General features: G+C 37.9%; 1 protein-coding gene and 1 pseudogene across 6 annotated transcripts; both read right to left on the bottom strand.

Annotated features, from left to right (window-relative positions):
• Positions 1-1,088: 1,088 nt before the first annotated feature.
• LOC145805915 (eukaryotic translation initiation factor-like) lies at positions 1,089-9,923 on the bottom strand (annotated as a pseudogene). The gene is made up of 8 exons (XR_014348205.1): positions 9,783-9,923; positions 9,488-9,584; positions 7,697-7,788; positions 6,648-6,735; positions 6,217-6,556; positions 5,956-6,128; positions 2,627-2,687; positions 1,089-2,473 (listed from the first exon to the last, which is right to left on the bottom strand). The product of XR_014348205.1 is annotated as a eukaryotic translation initiation factor-like (transcript).
• On the bottom strand, positions 9,686-17,877 carry LOC145805914 (uncharacterized). Of its 5 annotated transcripts, XR_014348203.1 has the most exons (7): positions 17,661-17,877; positions 15,849-16,000; positions 15,024-15,124; positions 14,857-14,896; positions 10,629-13,816; positions 10,362-10,429; positions 9,686-9,866 (listed from the first exon to the last, which is right to left on the bottom strand). XR_014348203.1 is itself a non-coding variant. In XM_082901353.1 (5 exons), the coding sequence occupies exons 1-5, from the start codon at positions 17,752-17,754 to the stop codon at positions 10,703-10,705; spliced, it is 3,501 nt and encodes a 1,166-aa protein (XP_082757479.1). In that variant the 5' UTR covers positions 17,755-17,877; the 3' UTR covers positions 10,158-10,702. The 5 variants fall into 5 exon arrangements, 2 of the variants coding, with proteins under 2 accessions (XP_082757479.1, XP_082757480.1); XR_014348204.1 differs by lacking the exon at positions 10,362-10,429; XR_014348202.1 differs by lacking the exon at positions 9,686-9,866 and having other exon boundaries at positions 10,158-10,429.
• Positions 17,878-19,796: the final 1,919 nt, after the last annotated feature.

Here is a 19,796-nt window from a genome sequence, read left to right as displayed (position 1 = left end):
AAAGTCTAACCCATGAAAATGAGGAGGGAGCACCCCGTGGTGCTATCATAGACCAAATTATATATTGTGGTATAGATTCCACATCTATATAAATATTATGCAGAGAATTTTATAATTAAATGACCGTTTAAAAATCAGTCGATATCTGGCAGTGGTTGAGTTCAAAATCAGTCATTTAATTTTCTTCCCGAACCAGTTGAATAACAAAATCCTGAACCGATAAAAACCTAAACCTTTAGAATCTTACATACCAAGTTGAACAAGTTGAATTGAATAAAAAGCAAGTAGAAAGAAAAAAAATGTTTGCATCAATATTTTGAATGGTATATTTGAGGGAACATTTATATAAACCTCTTTTCATATTCTCTTTAGAATTTACACATCCAAGGCATAATAGCTATTGGCCATGCATGTGACAAAATAAAATACATCATTCACAACTACCTCCGCACAAATAGTGTGAATTTTCACTAATCAGGCAAAATACATTTAAAAAACTAGATGCTGAATGCATGACCAATCCTACTTTGGGCAAGAAACCACGCTCAAACATGCCAAATATCCTTTATTCTCAAAATTCATACCCTCCTATAATCAAAGCACCCTCGGCCGGATCAAAACACAGAATTTCAAGATATGATACATCCTCGTCAAAATATTGAACCATACAATTTTCATGGAAGTCATCTTTCAATTCTACAAGCCACATCAAATTCACTTCAGCAATCAGTGAAGCAATCTGAACAGGTAAGTGTGGAGTGAGGTAAAGTGATCCAAACAACGGAAACCTACTACTATGATTAACATGAGATTAAGTAAAGTTAACAGCAGACAAACCTACCTCGTGCACGACCGATAAGATGACTTCTATGATTAAGTTACCAGCAGACAAGCCAATCTTTATGGTTCTCTCACATTCCCATCATCACTTTCTTCTTCATTATCTTGGTCCAACTCTGAAGGTCAAGTAATGACAAAACAGAGCAGCAAGTCCCAAGTCTGCGGCCCAACACCATGTTGTGCCTTTGCCTTTAGATTTCCCTGAAGGATATGGTAAACCATCAATAGAACAAGAAGACATGATAATGTAAGACATCATCAAAATTGGGACCATATATTAGCCTAGTAGCAAAATCCAATATTATACGGTACATTTGAATTCAAAATTTAATGCAACAACTGGATCATGTAAAAGCCTGTACCTCTTGAAGACATTTTTTTTAGAACTTCATTTAATAAACTACCAAAAAAAAAAACTCAAAGAAAACAGATCATGGGTTGATATCAGGTCAGCTGATCACAAATTGTAACTTGATGAAAATATGGCGAGTGTAGAGAAAAAGTGATGAGGGCAACTGTCTGGATTCCACTGTATGAGAACACTTGAAAAACAGCTCCCCAATATGACTCAGAAACAGTTATTTCGAATCAAGAGAGTAAACTTTTACAAGCCTCAACACCAGTTCCTTGCATTGCCAAGACTTCTTGCCCCGAAGGGCTAGAATTAATGCACCTAACAACAGCATCAAAAATGGCTATTTGGAACCTGTCATCTTCCACCTTCTTCAGAACTTCCTCAACCATCTTAAAGTCTGAGCCCCCAGCCAATACCAATTTTCCCATAACCTCCCCAAAATCATTTGGTGCTTTGGGCAAATCAATGCCAATATCATCCATACTCGAGCCATAGAGAAGACACCCAGTTCCAATATCTCTAGTGGTCAAAACTTTTTTTATTTAATAAGAACTCTAGAAGCTTTATTACTGGTGCTACACAAGGAGGGCTCTTTTCCAATGCAAGAGCAATCGCTTCTTTAACGACCTCATGGTGATATGATGGAGATTTCAGTTCTTCCACGCACTGCAATGCTTCGTCCAGAAGCTGAATGCTGAAATATTCCTCCAAAAGGGAAACAGTTTTTCTTTGAAGATCTGCATGATTCAATTTTGCAGCTGAAGCCAGTGGCTTCTCAGGAGAAAGATTTGCCGAGGGTGCCAGAGTGACAGGCTTAGGGGCTTGAGTTATAGGTTCAACTACTGAAGCAAAGCTGGAAGGCTGGCTTGGTGGTGCACTATTTCCTTGCAACAGAGCACTGGTCATACCAGTAATGAAACCACCACTGCCCTGAGGTAACAATCTTGAATTGAAGAGTGCTGGTTTGCCAATCGAAGGTGGGTGAAGGCGTCCAGTAGACTGAGTACGACTGAATCCATCACCCCTTGGCATCGATCGATTTCTAGGAATCTCCCAGTTGTCACTATCAATCCCTGGCATCCCCGGCATCTTGTGGGCCCCAGGCATGCCAGGCATCATACCCCCAGAGCCAGGTCGGTTAATGGGAAAGCCTCCAGGCCCTGTAGGCCCAACTGCCCCGGCGTTACGACTATTTCTCATGTTTGCAGTCGCTCCAGGATGCAGCCCTAGGTTCTTCTCTGCCTCTGAATGGATTTCAGTGATAGTCTTTGCTTTGACCTGCCAAAACAGAGATCATATAAGATGGTTAGAAAAAAAGATGGCTAATATAGCATTCCATGTAGTACCCCAAATCCACCACTACCCCCCCCCCAAAAAAAAGAAAAAGAAAAAAAGAAACATGACAAAGAAATTGGGATCTGTGAACTAAACCTCTTCACGTCTAGGAACCCAGTTGTTGACCCGCAGATCAAGAACATCGCGGACCATGAACCTTGTAAAATTTGATGTATAGAGAAATAGAGAGAATTGTATTATTAATTGATTGATGTATTGATTTCTATTACAATGATTCATGATTCCTATATATAGAAGAGGGTGAGTGTGAGTAGGTGAGGAGTAGGTGAGGAGTAGGTGGAGAGTAGGTGAGTGTGTAGTAGGTGGTAGTGGTAGGTGTGTAGTAGGTGAATTTTAACAGCCCCCCGCAAACTCAAGGGGGATAGGAACTAACCAACTTGAGTTCGGAGAGAGTAACAAAACAAGAAAATACATAAAAATAAAAGAGGATAGGAGACACTGTATGGTCGTGTCAGACCATTGGTGAAGACACTGGATGGTGGTGTCATAACGTTGTAGAGGACACTGTATGGTGGTGTCATAACGGTGTAGAGGACACTGGATGGCGGTGTCAGACCGATGTAGAAGACAGTTTATGGGGTCATGTCAGACCGTTGTAGCAGACAATGTTGTGACAGTTTACAGAGTCTTGCTGGACCCTTGTAGAAACTAACCGGAATCAATGTCGGGACAGTTTACAGAGTCTTGTCGGACCCATGAAGGAGCTAACCGGAATCAATGTCGGGACAGTTTACAGAGTCTTGTCGGACCCATGAAGGAGCTAACCGGAATCAATGTCGGGACAGTTTACAGAGTTTTGTCGGACCCATGAAGGAGCTAACCGGAATCAATGTCGGGACAGTTTACAGAGTCTTGTCGGACCCTTGAAAAGTCGCACCCTCAAAAGGTGTGCCCAATCTTTCAAAAGGCGTGCCATCAAAAGGCGTGCCCAATCCATAAAAAAACGTGCCATCAAAAGGCGTGCCCAATCCATAAAAAGGCGTGCCATCAAAAGTTGCGCCCTCAAAAGGCGCGCCCACTTCATCAAAAGTCGTGCCCGACAGAAAGCGTCGAGCCATCAAAAGGTGAGCCGGAGACGCGGCGAGGCACGTGAGCGACAGAGAGGCGTGTCGGCCGCGTCGTTAGTGTCAATATAAACCAATGCGGAGGCGGAGGAAACCAAACCAGACTGAAACCTCTGAACTGGTTATTCTGAAACAATCTGTAAATACTCTGTATCCAACCCTTCTCGGAAACACTCAGCAACCCAAAAAACATGGCCTCTTCTTCCCGTTCAGCTATCCAGAACATGGCCTCATCTTCCCGTGGTCTGCTCACTCTCTTTCCCGACCTCAACGAGTCAACAAGAGAGATAACAGGTGCGGTGGCCCGTGAACCTCAACCAAACACCTCTGGTTTTGCTCCGTTGAACTTTCCGATGCGGTCGGTGGAGCAAAAAATTGCAGTGCAAACGGATATTGAGGCCAATCAGTATACATTGAAGTCATGTGTGGAAACCATGACTGCGGTCACAAACTTGTCGCACCGGCTGCAAAGTAGAACAAATGAGGTGCAGCAGCTAAACGCCCAACTGGCTCTGCTCCAACGCATGTATAAGGATGTGCGAGCAGAGATAAGTGTGCTAAAGGCAGAAAACAAGGAGCTGAAGCGGAAGGCCACCGTGATGTTCCGATTTGGAGGTCCGCCATATGCTGTAGTGGAGGAGCAGGGTGGAGTGATCGTGCCCAATGGAGTGGGAAACACGGAGGCAACACCGTCAAGGGCCGCCCAGGACGGAGGCAAGAAGAAAAGACCGGCGGCAGAGTAGAGAAGAAAAATCCCGCCTGTGGATGTGGTTTTGTTGTTTTGGTTTTTTTTTTTTTTTTTTTTGAAATATAAAATGGTGATCGGGGTGAGCCCCGACATGAAGAACTGACAAGTTTGTGAAATGAAAACGAGTTGGTGGTGAATGGATTTTTTTTTTTTTTTTTTTTTTTTTTTGGGTATTGGAATAAAAAAAAAAATAATAAGAGAATGGAAAAAAGATGATACTCACCAACTGTGTTGTAGAATATTGAAGTATTGATGAAAAAGAAAGATAGAAAAAATAAAAAGAAAATAAAATAAAGTTTTGTGAAAAATCAGTATATATATATTGATGAACAGTGGATATAGGGTGAGTGAAGGATAAAAGTGTGGGAAATATATTATAATAATAAAAGATAGTGGGGTTGATTAAAGTGGACAACGGGACCAGAGAGAGAGATAGTGGGTTGATTAAAAAAAAAGATTGTGGGGAAAGAATAAAAAAGAAAAGTATAGGTTGGAGTTTTTTTTTTTTTTTTTAAATAATAATAAGAATAAAATAAAATAGAGAAAGAAAACAGAGAATATTTTTTCTTTTTTGGGGGGAGGATGTGCAGGCGGTGGAATATAAAACACTTAATTAAAAGGAAGAGAGAGAGAGACAATGCATGTGCAAGGCTCTGGAAGCTGTACCAGCAGATTCATGATTAGCCCCACTTAGAACATCCATTCCTTGTTCCTGGTTGTTTGAATATTAAGATCAATTATTTTATTGTCCATCATGCCACTGTCATCAATATTCGTGTCTGGCACTGGAACAGAAGACACCCTGTGATGTTGCTGGTTCTCTCCCATTGTAGGCCTAGGTGGCTGATTTTGTTCCCTCTTTATTTCACCAGGTTGCATACCTAGCTCATTAATATGGCCAGGTGTATCCCCTGGAAACTCAACTCCTGCGGAGAGTACGGCTTTGAGGTCAGGAGGGAATGCGAAGCCGAACTCAACTTCGGCTCGGGCAAACTCGGCGTAGGACAAGCCGGGGTGGACGAGTAAACCGGCGGAGAGAACCGCTGGAGTTATCAGAGTGCCTTTGGAACTTCGTGTTGTGGGATGAGCTGTTTTGCCCTTGCCTGTTCTTTCTTCTCGGATGCGACGACTGTGGGATGAACACACCAGTTCCTTTGCTTTCTCTTCTGCAAGTTTGCTGGTAGGAAAAATGGTGGTGATGGGTTGACTGGGTGAGTCAAGGACAGCGACTCGAAGGAGTTGGGCGTGAAGGTGGTGGACTCGAAGAAATTTCAAGGTATGTGTAGAAAATTCTAGCGGATTAGGTTGAGGTCCGGCGGGCGGCTAAGGTGAGGTTGCCGCCCGCTGGGGAAGCGAAAATACTAGGTTCTAAACTTGCTCTGATACCATGTAAAATTTGATGTATAGAGAAATAGAGAGAATTGTATTATTAATTGATTGATGTATTGATTTCTATTACAATGATTCATGATTCCTATATATAGAAGAGGGTGAGTGTGAGTAGGTGAGGAGTAGGTGAGGAGTAGGTGGAGAGTAGGTGAGTGTGTAGTAGGTGGTAGTGGTAGGTGTGTAGTAGGTGAATTTTAACAAACCTCATCCGTGGTGCAAGTTGGGTGTTTTTTGTCAGCCTGTTGAAGTAGATATCATTGACTCGCCGAGATTTTGGGCTCTCATCCAGCTGCTTACCAATAGTATTAAAGAACCGACATATTGCCTCCACATTTTCCTCATCAGGGCAATCTTTGGGATCAAGTCCTAAAAGCTCCTATATCAGACAATCAGTGCATTAGAACTCTTCAGAAATCTAATCATAAGATACCATAAGTAATGATGATGGCCAAAAAAAATCTAACCTGAACAATGTGGTGGACAATTTTTTCAGGAACCATCTTCTGTTTCAGAAGCTCCCCAATAAGGCGGATGTTATCGAGAGTTCTCAATTTAACCATTCTTTCTTTATCCCTACGTTCCATTTCTTGCTCAGGTGCAGTCATCTGCCCTCAGGTTGTCAGCACCTTCAAATGCCTCCTGGCAATTATTCAAGAGGATTCGCTTAAATGTAATCTCCTTCCCACCAAGTTCATCAGATGGAAAAGGCGCAAGCTTCTCATTGAGATCAAAGCAAAGAAGAGCATACATAGGACAAAATGTTGGTTCCAGCACAGCCTTCTCGAATATCAATGAGATAACATCCTGCACTTGAAAATAGAGTCCTCCATTTTATTAACAACTACTTAACACCACAAACTTTGAAGATAGAATCTTTTAAAATCTGTGAGATAACCTTCAAAATATCAGGCGTTGTTATCCCAGAATCAATCAACTGGCCCTTGAGAACATCAAACTTCTCTGGGGTCAATTTGTTCAATATACTGCACAAAAATAAGAACAATTGTTAAACGTCCAGCATCCATTTAAAAAATACTCCAAATAAACCACCTTGACTTTGGATGGAGATTTTAAAATGTAGAGATTTTCATAATGAAGGGATCAAACTCTATAATTCCAAATCACCAGGTTTGCAAAAGCTGTTATTTAAAACAAAATTCATACAACTTGGTTTTTTGTATCCATGTTCATTTAAAACAATAGTCTTCACAATTTTATAATCCACTTCAAATATAAGTAGTCCTGCATCCATGCTTATTGAAACAAAAACAAAACAAGGAGAAAGGGAGAGCATCAATACTTTACCATTCACGATCATCTTGACTAATAAAAATGGAAGCATAAACGTAATTGTTAGGATATTATCGACTCCAAAAATTTTACTTGAGATCAGTTACATAGTGGTATCTTTTCCAGTCAACTCTATGCTAATTATCAAGGAATTGGTTGCCAAAAACTAATAATAACCTAACGGAAAGACCCCCACCCCTCAATTGGGCAACTGTGATTTTCATTTATCCAGGTAGGAGAAAATAACAAAGGTAAAGGAATTCCTTACAAGTTGTCCGCACATGAGAGAGAGAAAGAAAGGGAGGGAGCTGGATTTAATACATCTGGTATTCCTCAAAACCAGTTTCAAATGAATTTCAACCATCTATTTGAGGCCCATATCCCTCATCAAAAATTCCAAGTAGCATTTCAGAACCCCTTACCCAAATAAAAGACTTTAAAATTAGGGATTGACAAATATTTAGTGGCCCCAAATCTCCCACACAAAAACAGCCTTAGTTACATTTTTTACAATTTTGTGAAGTGTTCCACAAGCTTTTTTCACATTCAAGATCATGCATAGCTTTTGCAAGCAGATGACAATGTTTCTTTGCTAAAACATGTGATGCAAATTTCATGAAACAAGTAACAAAGAATTCAGACTTGATAAATTACCCTTTCACTGTCTTTAAGACACGATCTTTGTCAAACAGATTCCCTCTCTGTGCTGACCGTGGGACTTCAGCCTTTATCAGAGCCGGCCCCACCTGATTTACATACAATGTTATGTTACAATGATGCCAAATGTAAGCCAAGCACACATTACATTGAGATAAAAAGATCATACTTCAAATGTGCAAAAAAGAAGATTCAGGTGTCGGTTTGGGTTTCTAGTAACCAATTATTTCCCTCGTATAAACCCGATTGACCAATGGATTTTGTTATATGAATTAGTTGTCCATGTGGCGTGCTGTCATTGGCTTAAGAGATCACACATTATCATTTAAGACAGTTGTATCACACATTCTTACTTATCAATCACTTTCTATCTATTTACACATCGACCAAGACTTATCACCTCACATTAACTCTCCTCTCTGCATCTCTCTTTCACCCTAATGTCCTCTCACCCTGTATATCATCCTCTCACTCAAATCCACTGGAGGCAGTGAGATGGTGGCTGTGAGATTGTGGTGCCAAGACCGTGGCGATGGTAGATCGTTACAGTGGCATTAAGATCGTGGTGATGGCACTGAGATCATCGCTGTAGTTGTGAGATGGTGGTGGTAGAACAGATCTGTCTTGTCTCTCCCTAAAAGCTCTTTTTCCTTTCCCTCTCCCTCTCTCCCCCAAAACCCCTCTGATCTTCTTCCTCCAAAAACTTCTCTTCGTCGAGATCTTTTATGTTGATGTTGAGAATGGAGGTTTGTTACTCGACCAACTGAAGCCCAACTGGTTTTTTATCACCGGAAATGATCAGTTTTGAACCATCATTCAGTCAAGATCAGTTGAGATTTTCTTCAATCCAAAGTTGTTGGTTTGGGTGACATATGGCCAGCAAAACTGAACCGATCTGACCAGTGAACAGCCCTAGTGATTAGAGCAAGAACCTGATGTTTTAAACAATTATCTCTTTAAATCTAGCAAACAAAATGAAAAGTCAATCATTCCTTAAGATTCTACAACTTAAGAAGCAGCTCTAAAAAAATAAATTGAAAAAAGATTCAGTCATACTATATACATATGAGTCGTATTCATTCAATACAGAGAGAGCCTTGCAAAGTTGCAATATGTAGCCATGGACTCATTTGCAGAATCTCTGATTCAATAGGAAACACCTGTTCTCTTATTATACAAAAAGGAAACCCTATACTATTGCAAGTTTGTTTTTTTTTTTTTTCTTTTTTCAAATTAGTTGTTTTTTTTTTTAGTTATGTTAATTAACTACACATGTTAGATTGAAGCTGGATTTTTAGACTTTATTTTATTTTATTTTTAATTTTGTGAGATCAGGGGTGCTAAGAAAATTTGTCAATGAATATGATTATTTTCAACTTGCCTCCAAGAGTGAACTCCAGCTCTTACATCATTCTCTCAATTGTCTTGATAATACTGCTATATCCCTCTTATTTGAGTGAGCAAGTACTATTACATTTCTCTCCATACAAAAGAACGTTTATATAAAAAGATAAAAAATGAACTATTGCAATGCCAACAAAAAGCCCTTCACAAGAAAGGCCTTGTTTGGCATAATCTAAAAAAGTCAAAAAGTCAAAAAATCACTATTCTATTTAAGTCACATCATCTTATTTAAGTCGCATCACCTCTCTAACACATCACTTTAAACCCAACCCATATCTAACTCATATTTCATAAAAAGTAAAAAAGTGCACTTATTTAGATCATTCCAAATCACTCCAAAATAAAAGAATATTTCTTCACAGATAAAATGTATAAAATTTCAACCTTCGAAGGCATCCAATCTAGCTTCTTGACTTCTTCTCTACTCTCAATTGCTCCCGACCAATTTGTACCTTTCTTCTCCTTCCTCATCTTCAGCTCTCTGTAACATAACGAGTAATCAATACAAATAACATTCTCATTAAGGCAAAATAACATATATTGACAAAGCCTAAGTTCTCTTTCTCATTAAAAATACTTGCCGTATCTGGATTTGAAACCAAAACTAAATATGGGCTTCCCAATGGAGCTACATTAGCACTACAGTTCCTTTTCTTTTCATGAATTTTTCTTGTCATACCTGAATTCTGTGGTTGAACAAGATCTTCTTCAAGTTTTGGAGATTGGATTTTCAATAGATATCTACACCTCCGCCTCAAAAAAACTGCAATTCATTTGAAAATGAGCAAAAACCCCAGTTATCAATCCCACAATGCCAATTCTGACAAAAATTCCAGCCTATTTAAACTAAGATTATGAGTATTCATACCAGGCTTCTGCCAAAAGAATATCTCACTTTTGCTTTGCAGTCTGCAATTTTCTAATTTTTTATACAAATTCCTATATATGATCAAAACCAATGGTACATGACCACAAATAATGGTCTATGCAAGAACATAATGGAGCGATATAGACATCAGACAGTAGAGAACAAGGTTCAAATTCAATAAGCAAATTCTCCCAAATTGAAATTTTATTGCACATTGACTGAAATTTATCCATATGGATTGAACAAGGGACAAGATATCATTTACACTAATACTATTTTTCCATTACACTACAGAACCTGAAGGACATATACAATATGTGATTATTCACAATCCTTGTGGACAACAGTCAGGAGAACTTAAAAAGCACCTCAAATATTCGGACCACAGACCTTGGAACCTTTTGAAGCATGGTAGTAGCAATCTCACCACCAACATTGCAAGCACGACTAGGCCCACACTATCACAACCAAAATGATCAAGTACAATTAAGCCAAACATTCTTGGAAAGAAAACAAGTGTAAGCAAAATTAAGTGAAAGGTTGCCAAGTTAAAATTAATACACAAACAATGTCAGAAATCTAAAATTCAAAAAGGTAATAGAAAAGCCAGTGATGAATATTGGGGATATGCCAGAAAGAAATCCAAAGGGTTGATACCTTGCGTGCCTCGAGTACTGGCATCAGAAATTAGGACAATGAAAAGCCGAGGAGTAACCCCAAAAAATTCAAAATTAATTAGGAAGCTGTGCAAATGTCCCAGTGTTGGGGCTGCAGCCCCCAGCTATCATCTTCTCATAGACCGCATATGCACGATCAGGATTCCCAGACATGCTATATCCTCGAATGAGAGCATTATATGTGAAAACATTAGGTTCAAGGCCCTTAAGTAGGAGTTCTTCATACATTTTCCCAGCTTCCTCGATCATTCCAGCAATCCCAAGATTGAGAATCAAGGAATTGTAGGTATAAAGGTTAGGAATAATCCCTCTACTCTGCATCTCATTGAAAAGAGAGAGAGCTTCTTCTATTCTTCTTGATCTCCCAAGGCCATTAATCATAAGGTTGTAAGAAATTAAATCAGGATCAATGCCAGTCGACTTTAATTCCTTAAAGTAGTGCACAGCATCATCCACTTTCCCCAACACGCAGAGGAAATCTACAAGAATGGTGTAGGACTTCAGATCTGGTCTTATTCCCTCTTTAACCATTCTATTAAACAACTCACAAGCAGTTTCCACATCCCCTCCTTTGCCAAATCCATTTATAAGAATATTGTAGATAGCACAGTTCGGTTTACATCCATAATCCACCATCTCATTAAAGAAACTCTTCGCTTCATCCAAATTTCCCAGCTTTAAGAGACCATCTATGAGAGGACCATATGTACAAGGAGTGGGATTGAAATCTCCGCTGATGAGATCATAGTACAAATCTATGGCTTTCTCTATTCTATTAGACTTGACAAGACCAGCAATAACTATATTGTGAGTTATGGTGTTAGGCTTACATCCCCTGCTGAGCATCTCTTCATAGAGTTCAAAAATTTCATCGACCCTCCCAGACTTCCCAAGATCATCAAGCAACAAGTTGTAGGTGAAAACATCAGGAGCACAACCAACAGTTTTCATCTCCTTAAAAAGACCCCAAGCCATTTCAGTGAGATGAACATCAAGAAACCCCTCAATCAGAACATAATATGCTTCTAGTGTAGGTTGAATTCCAAAACTGCTGGTAAACTTCACAAAAAGTTCGTGAGCGTCGAGGGCTTTCTTACGCTTGCACATAACCTTAATTAGAGGAATCAATACTGAGTCATTTCTGCAAAGCTCATCAACTATCAATATTTCAACAAATGAAATGGACTGATCAATTTCAGCATCACACAGAATTCCTTCAATTAAATCTCTCCAAAAAGAGATGTCTGTCTGATTCCTAACCTGGTGAATAAAGCTCTTTGCGATCTTAAAAGCATCCTCAATCCGTCCGTCCTTCACAACACCTGGTAGAAGGGTGCACAAAGTTATATCATCAGGATAGAGCATCTTTCTCATCTGATGGAAGAACAAGAATGCATCATTAACCCTGTTCTCTTTAACTAAACCGTAAATGACAGTGTTGTAAGTAAAAACATCGGGAAAGCAATTTCTTGCTGTCATCTCAAAGAGAAACTTCAAGGCCATATCAATCTCATCATTCTTACAAAGGCAATCGAGAAGTGTATTGAAGGTAATTGTGTTTGGATAGCACCCTTGTGCAGTTATGCTCTCAAATAATTCCATGGCCTCTTGAACCTTCCCTTCTCTCCCTAAACCAGCCAATAATGTGTTGAAGGTCACAACAGTAGGAGGAAGCTTCATCTCCTTCATTCTGCAAAACATTGCCCATGCCTCATCTACCCGATCAGCCTTGTAAAGAGTGTCAATCAAAGAATTGATATTAACCACGTCAGGATCACATCCCTTTTCTATCATCTCAGAGAATAATTGGATGGCTTCATCTATTTTCCCTGCCTTACTGTAGCATTTCATCATCATGTTGTAGGTTATAGAATCTGGAGCAAGTCCACTCTTTTTAAGTCCATAGAATATACCTTTTGCCTCCCCAAGTCTACCCATTTCCGCTAGACTATACAAAGATGCATTACAAGCAACAATATTAGGAACAATTCCACAGAGTTTCATCTTCTCAAAAGTTTCAATAGCTTTGTCAGGTTCACCTGACTTGCCGTAGTAGTCAATGAAAAGGATATACGTGTAAGCAGTAGGTTTCACGCCAAACGATTCCATACCATCAAAAAGTTCTAACGCTTCATTCAATCCATCAACTCTCAAAAGTCCACCTATTAATGTATTATAAGTATGTAGATTTGGCAAGATCCCTATCTTTCTCATGTTATCAAGGGTACCAAATGCTTCATCAAGCTTCCCTGCTTTGCATAAAGCATCAACAAGTATTGTGAAAGTAACGACATCTGGAACATAACCATTTGCTTCCATCTCGCTCCAAAATTCTCTTACAGTGTCCAAATCTCCACGGTCACTGAACTTATCCAACAAGGTGATGTAAGTCACTCGATCAGGTTTATGGCTGCTGGATTTCATCTTTAGAAACACTTCTTTTGCCCTGTCAAGTTTCCCCGCATGACAAAGAGCATCGATGAGAACTGTATAAGTAATTACATCAGGTCCACAGCCCTCGTCATCCATTCTCTTCAGAAGACCATAAGCCTCGTCAATTTTTCCTGCCCTCCCAAGAACCCTAATGCATATGGTGAAAGTGTACACATTCGGCCTCAACCCCAAACTCTCCATCTCTTCAAGTAAGCCCATGACAGTTTCAATATCCCTTCTCTTCCCAGATGCTACCATAAGCGCAGAGTAGGTCTTGAGACTAGGCTTAATCCCTTCTGAAACGACTCTTCTATAAACCTCCAGAGCCTGTTTACAACATCCAGACTGAAGAAGCAAATGGATCAGACCATTGTACGAATACCCATTCAAAACGAACCCTTCTTTTCTCATCCGCTCGAGTGCAAATGGGGCTTGCCGAATCCCTCCTTTTACACGAAGAGCCTTAAATATGATCAAATAAGTATTCAAATTCCTATAGATAATTTGCTTTTGCATCAAATCAAACACAACAGCCATATCACCAACCCTCCTATGAACCATCAAGAGCTCAAGCATGTAATTACAGGTTTCGGTAGTGTGAACAACATTAGGAAGCTGAGCAACAGACTTAAAGAATGAAAAAGCTTCCTCTGGGTCACTTACTTCAGCTCCCAACTCCATTGCAGCCTCAGTTATCTCAGTGCGCACAGGCTGCTGGTTACCAGAAAGTGTTACCTACAGAAAAGCCCAAAGAGATGTCAAATTGAATCCTTCGTGAACATTAAAACAAAGCCTGCACTACTACCAAGGAAAAACCTGAGAACAATTATTAGCTACAGGAACAAGACTTCCGTTATTGCGATGGAGGTAGCTCAAACTCCTACTATAATAATTTAGTTGCATATTGTTTTTAAAAAGAATTTGGACAAACATAACCACAAGCCAGAATCGAGCCAATAAGCAAAAGAAAGGCAACCAATGAAGACGGGGAGGAGTCACTGTCCAAAATGCATGATGAATAATATGCAAAAAATGATGCTCTTTAAATCCAAAAATAAACAAATACAAAAGCGAAACACATCTGTTTTTAAAATTAAATTTAAGGGAGAAAAACAACAAATAGATCACTCCAATGCCATTCAGAATATCGTGACTAATTTTACGTGCTATGCTAAATGTATCCAATGCTTCTTGTGCCATGAAAATAAATAAAAAAAAATCAGAAAGATAAAGCTGATAAATCTGCTTAAATTTTGTGATGTTGGCCTTTGGAGAGAGCTTAATGATTTGGAGATGATAAGAGTTGTTGGATCTCCTTGGTAGCTCTATTCATCCCCTATTGATGATGTTGGTGATTCGGTAATGTGAAGTCCTTTTATGCTACGCTTATGGGGAGCAGTGAGTCTTCTTTCCCGTCGAGAGGGGTTTGGCGCACTAAAGAGGCCTTCTTCATTTGGTGTGCTTCGCATGGGAAGATTCCCATCATTGATAACTTAATTAAAAGGAGACAAATGCACACATCAATTGGTATTGCATGTGTAAACATGATGGACAATCCATGAATCACCTCCTAATCCATTGCAAGGTGGCGCAGGAACTGTGGACGTTGATTCTTGGTTTCCACATTGTGATAAGAAGTCTTACACATTTGACACAGCTTCTAAAAGCTCGAAAGCTAAGCTAAGTCACAGAAGCATCTAACCAATCCAGTTTTTTGGCCTTTTTTTAAGCTAAAATGTTGTTTCAGAAAGTAGCCTTTTTGTCTCAAATCATACCTTTATTAGCTCACCTTCACAATAGCCATCAAACTCTGCTCTGCAAAACAGAATATAATAGCAAGCATAAATATGGAAAATGACCATAATAAATCCATGCACACATCATAATAGTGAAAAGGGAATTGTAGAATAAAGAAAAAATAGATCTGCTGAGTAACACATACGCAGCAAGTTCTTTCTGCACACGTACTGCCTCAACTTGGACTACCATCTGGGCTTTTTTTACAGTCTCATATAAATTGTGCATGTTACCGAATATTCCAGCCTACACACCCAAGTAACAGAAAATAAGATCAGCTTTACCAAGTATATTTGACAATTAAACAGAAATAAAAAGAGAGAAGCACAAACAGTACACACCAAGACCAAACTTATCAGGAATAAAATTGGCTTTGATACACAATAAGTTAAAAGTGACAAATCACTATCAATATCCACAAATGCTTAAGTTGAAAACAATGTCTCTCAGATTAAGTAAAAATTTATCCAATCATCTCCCTGAACAGGCAGTATATAGTTTATAAAAAAAATATTTTTTTATAAAAGCATAAGTTCTTTTGAGATGCTTACTAATAATAAAGATTTTCAGTATTTAGAATACTGCAGAAATGAAATTTTGTATATCAATTTCAGGCACTTAGAACATAGCCAGTTAAGTCAGAACTAAAATTATTATATTTTTGGACCACATTATATATGTTAAGCTGTAAAATTGCTATACTTGAGACAAATGTCACATTAGGTAACTGATATCAAGCACAAAACCTTAAGACCCCAAGTGAACATTAACATGGGGATTATCCTAGCTGGCTTGCAAAGTTGCATGTACATTGATCAAGCATTCATCTAGAAGGCGGATTCTTTTAAAGGAGTAAAAATAAAGGATGGTTGTGCTACATCAGCTACATCAGCATTAACAAGGTGGGCCTATATATCCCACAAAATATTTACCTATACATAAATTTTAATTAAAAGATCATTTATAGAACCTTTGAGGGCGCGTCATCACCATTGTCATTATTTTCCTTTTTGCCTCCAAATAAACCATGTATACGAAGAGATCTTCGGGTCTTGCCAATCGTACTACCAGGCCATGATGCAATAGGAGGACCAACTGGATTGGAATATGGATTCAATTTACCTAAAAAAGCAACAGCAGAATATAAGTTATTTCATATCGTCATATATTAAAAACATGCAATAGTATTATCTTATACTGTTTGAATTGCATAATGCTTGTGTAAGAGCTTAACACTCTTGAGTCTTGCCAAACCTTAGAAAAAATGGGACAATAAAAGAATAATTAATTTGTAGGTATAAAATATTAAGGAAGTCAAAGCTAAAAAAGATGAAAAAAAACAACTTATAGCTCCTCAAGAGTTCAACCCCTTTCTGAACAAAGAAATCTGCTTTGCATTGGTTGACATATGACTCTAAGAAAACTACAGACCCAAAACTGGCAGAACTAGCACATGAAATGCTAGTATTTTGACAGCCATGAGGGATATTTGTTATCTATCTAACAACAATAGAAGAATCTATAATACTGCGACATCCCTGGACTGTTTTTCTCCAAGGCACCACCAAGAATCTGTAACCACTAGGCCCTACTCGACAAGCCTAAACTATAATTCCTTTTGCATCAAACCATACCACATAAAAATCATCCAAGGCAACCTTACTGTTATTCATGGATACTACTCAAAATCCTAGAATCGTACCCCAAAATTTTGTCTTCCTTTGTCCATTGGAACCCCCAACCACTTGCCCCATAATTACACCCATACAAACTCTCAAAATCAGCCTTTTGGTCAAAATAACTTAATCTTCTGCATATAAACACCAGCAAGAAAGGTTGTAAGAGAGTGTGGTCCGCTCTCATCTTACATCACAACTCAACACAACGACATGACCCCTTCAAATACTCATATCTCTTGAATGAGATCTTGGATCTCACAAGTGAGTTGCAATCTCCATCTCTCCCTCTCTCCCAAAGGCACACAGCATCTGCACGCATGCACACATAAGGCAACTAAGGTCAATGATTTGGCTAAAAGAGAATCCACAATGTATAAATTCCTTCTATAAAACTACTATTGCAATAAACCTTAGGTTGGTTGGTTGCTTTTGGCCCTTACCAATGTGAGGGCTTTCGAGGGACTTTATGTATTGTACCTCATTCGTAACTCTTCCAAATAAGCATTTCTACTCTGGGATCAACAATGGTTTTATACACCCACCCTCACACCCAACACTGCCTAATTTGTTACACACCTGATTACTGAGGTACGGCAAATTTTATTTTATTTTATTTTTTAAGTCGTAGTAATATACTAACAAGAACTGTGTCATCTAAATTCATTCAAAAACGAAACTCATTGTTACATCCAGAGACCAAGACAAACAAAGACCTCAACATACAATTCCACTACACTAATAAATCCATTATAAAGAAACATAGTAAAGGAGCCCAAATCATATAAAGGTTCTACCAAATAAAACCCAACAAATTTAGTTCCAATAATATTTAACAACAATGTAGTAATGTACCCATTAAAGGACCTCATCTGCAAATCCCAATTTCCAGATGCAAAAAGTTTCGAAATTGATTGATATTATTTACATATCTAGAAACATAAGAACTGTGGGAATTAATTCCTAAAATCAAAATACCCCAAACAAAACTATTTGTGTGCGTGTGAAAAAGAAGACTACAAATAGCAATCTTAACCAAAAAAAAAGATTGTATAATAAACATATGTACAAAAACAAAGATCATGGATGAAAGAGAGAAAGCTTACAGAATGAAAACGAAGAGGAATTAGGGTTTCTGGGTTCAACTAGTCCGTGGCGGTTAGAAAATTGTGGAGCTAGGGCACTGGTAGACGCCGCCATTGATATGAAGACAAACTAGAGAGAGAGAGAGAGAGAGAGAGAGAGAGGGGAGCTTGGTGGATGAACTTCAGAGTTGGGGGAGGATAATACCACCGTCAATTTTGGTAGTCGATAATTAGATTTCTGTTTTTGTTTTTGTTTTTGTTTTTATTTTATTTGTTTCTGTTTAATTTTTTTATTTGTATTTTTTTATTATTGGAAATTCTCAATAACCCCTGTGTATATATTTATTAATACTTTTTTTTATTGAAAATTATCAATAATCATTATCTGTCTATCGCTCTCTATCTCTGTTATTTGTCATATTTGTATATATTATTTATCTGATTATATCTCATTTATTTTCGCACGTCATTTTTTATTTGTTTACATTACTTATAAAATTTATTTATCCATCTAATTTATTTATATGTTTATATTACCACCACTATTATTACTTCTAATTACTATGGCAACAATGGAATAAAAATATAAACAATCATTAATGACGTTCTTATCACACCAAAAAAAAAAAAATCAATTCTTAGACTTGTTTCGTCCTTTTATAAAAATAGACTTATCACCAATAAAAAGTTTAATAGAAAAAAAAAATTATAAATAGAAATATTTCTAAAATAATTTTATATAAATATTTTATTTAGATTGCATCGTCCATTTAAAAATTATTTGGACTGCACACAAGATATGGTTCCGAACGAATGATGGTTGAGATAGTTTCGAACGCTCTCACGACTCCTCACTGTGACAGATTCGAAAACTCAACTCTGTCTACGCCAAACGAAGTTCTCATTCAACTGATAATCCATCATCCAATTTTCTTTGGTAAGTGAACGCCTATCTTGATATCTCTGCAATTTCCTTTCTCATAGACAATTCAAAGAATACCCATCATGCAAAACACAACATACCTCTAATTTATGCTCTTCCCGAATTGAATTCTTTCTGATAATATCATCAATGGCTGTTTTGGTACTTTGCAACTCAAGTATTTGCTGTAGTAATGTCAATTACACTGCCCTAACTGGTAATAATAGACAATACCACTCAAAGTGCAATGGGTCTATGGTGAATTGGAAGAAACATAGGAGAAAAATGGTGGGTCTTTGTGGGTTTGTGATGAGAAGCTCACGTGGGTTAATGGCAGTAAGTGGGAAGCCAAATGGTGGTATGTCTTCTGAGGAAGCAATTGGGGTTTTGAAGTCAATTTCTTCAGACCCAGAGGTTACATTTTCTTACCATATTTGGGTTACCATGTGATTTGTCACTACTGCGTTGTAACATATATGAGTGGTGGGACCCACCAACTAATGCAATGGTGACAATCACATAGTAAATCAAATGTGGTAAAAAAATTATAGCTTATTGTGGATAACTATTCTTACTCGAATCCTCACTATTGTGCTTCGCATTAGCAGGGCTAGAGTTATATCTCATATATAATGGCTCATGATGACACTTTCAAAGAGATTACTTGAACATCCACACCTCTTCACAACTATATTGGTGCAATGCCTTCATTACATATTAAGTTCATTGTTTATGAGTCCCGAGTTCAACAACTCTATACTAATTAGATGCACCCCTCCACTTAACAACAATTCCTGGGTATGACTAGTAAATCCATATAGAGAAATAGTTTTAACTTAAGAAGCAAGAATGTGGACACGGACATGTGACATGTCAATTTCTAAAAAATAAGGATATGAACATGGGAGGGAGGAGATATGTCAAATATATTTTATTTGTTGATGAATATAAATATTACACTGAAAAATAAAAAATAATAATCAGTGTGTTTGGTTTTGAGTTTTTTGAATTAAGTTTTTTGAAAACTGAGTTTTTTGATTTTCGTGTTTTTTTGTTTGTAGTGAATATTTTTAAAATTTTAAACATTTTTTTTACTTTTTTAGATGCACCTTATTTAGATGTATCTAAAAAGTAAAAAATTTGTGAAAAAATATTTTTAAAAATTAATAAATACATAAAAATATAAAAAAATGTATTGAATTCTTGTTTTTTTTTTTTTTGTATTTTTGGTATTT

This window comes from Camellia sinensis, chromosome 13, assembly GCF_055761805.1.
Source record: "Camellia sinensis isolate YWXY chromosome 13, ASM5576180v1, whole genome shotgun sequence".
NCBI classification, from domain to species: domain Eukaryota; kingdom Viridiplantae; phylum Streptophyta; class Magnoliopsida; order Ericales; family Theaceae; genus Camellia; species Camellia sinensis.
This window is presented reverse-complemented; position numbering and strand designations above follow the sequence as displayed.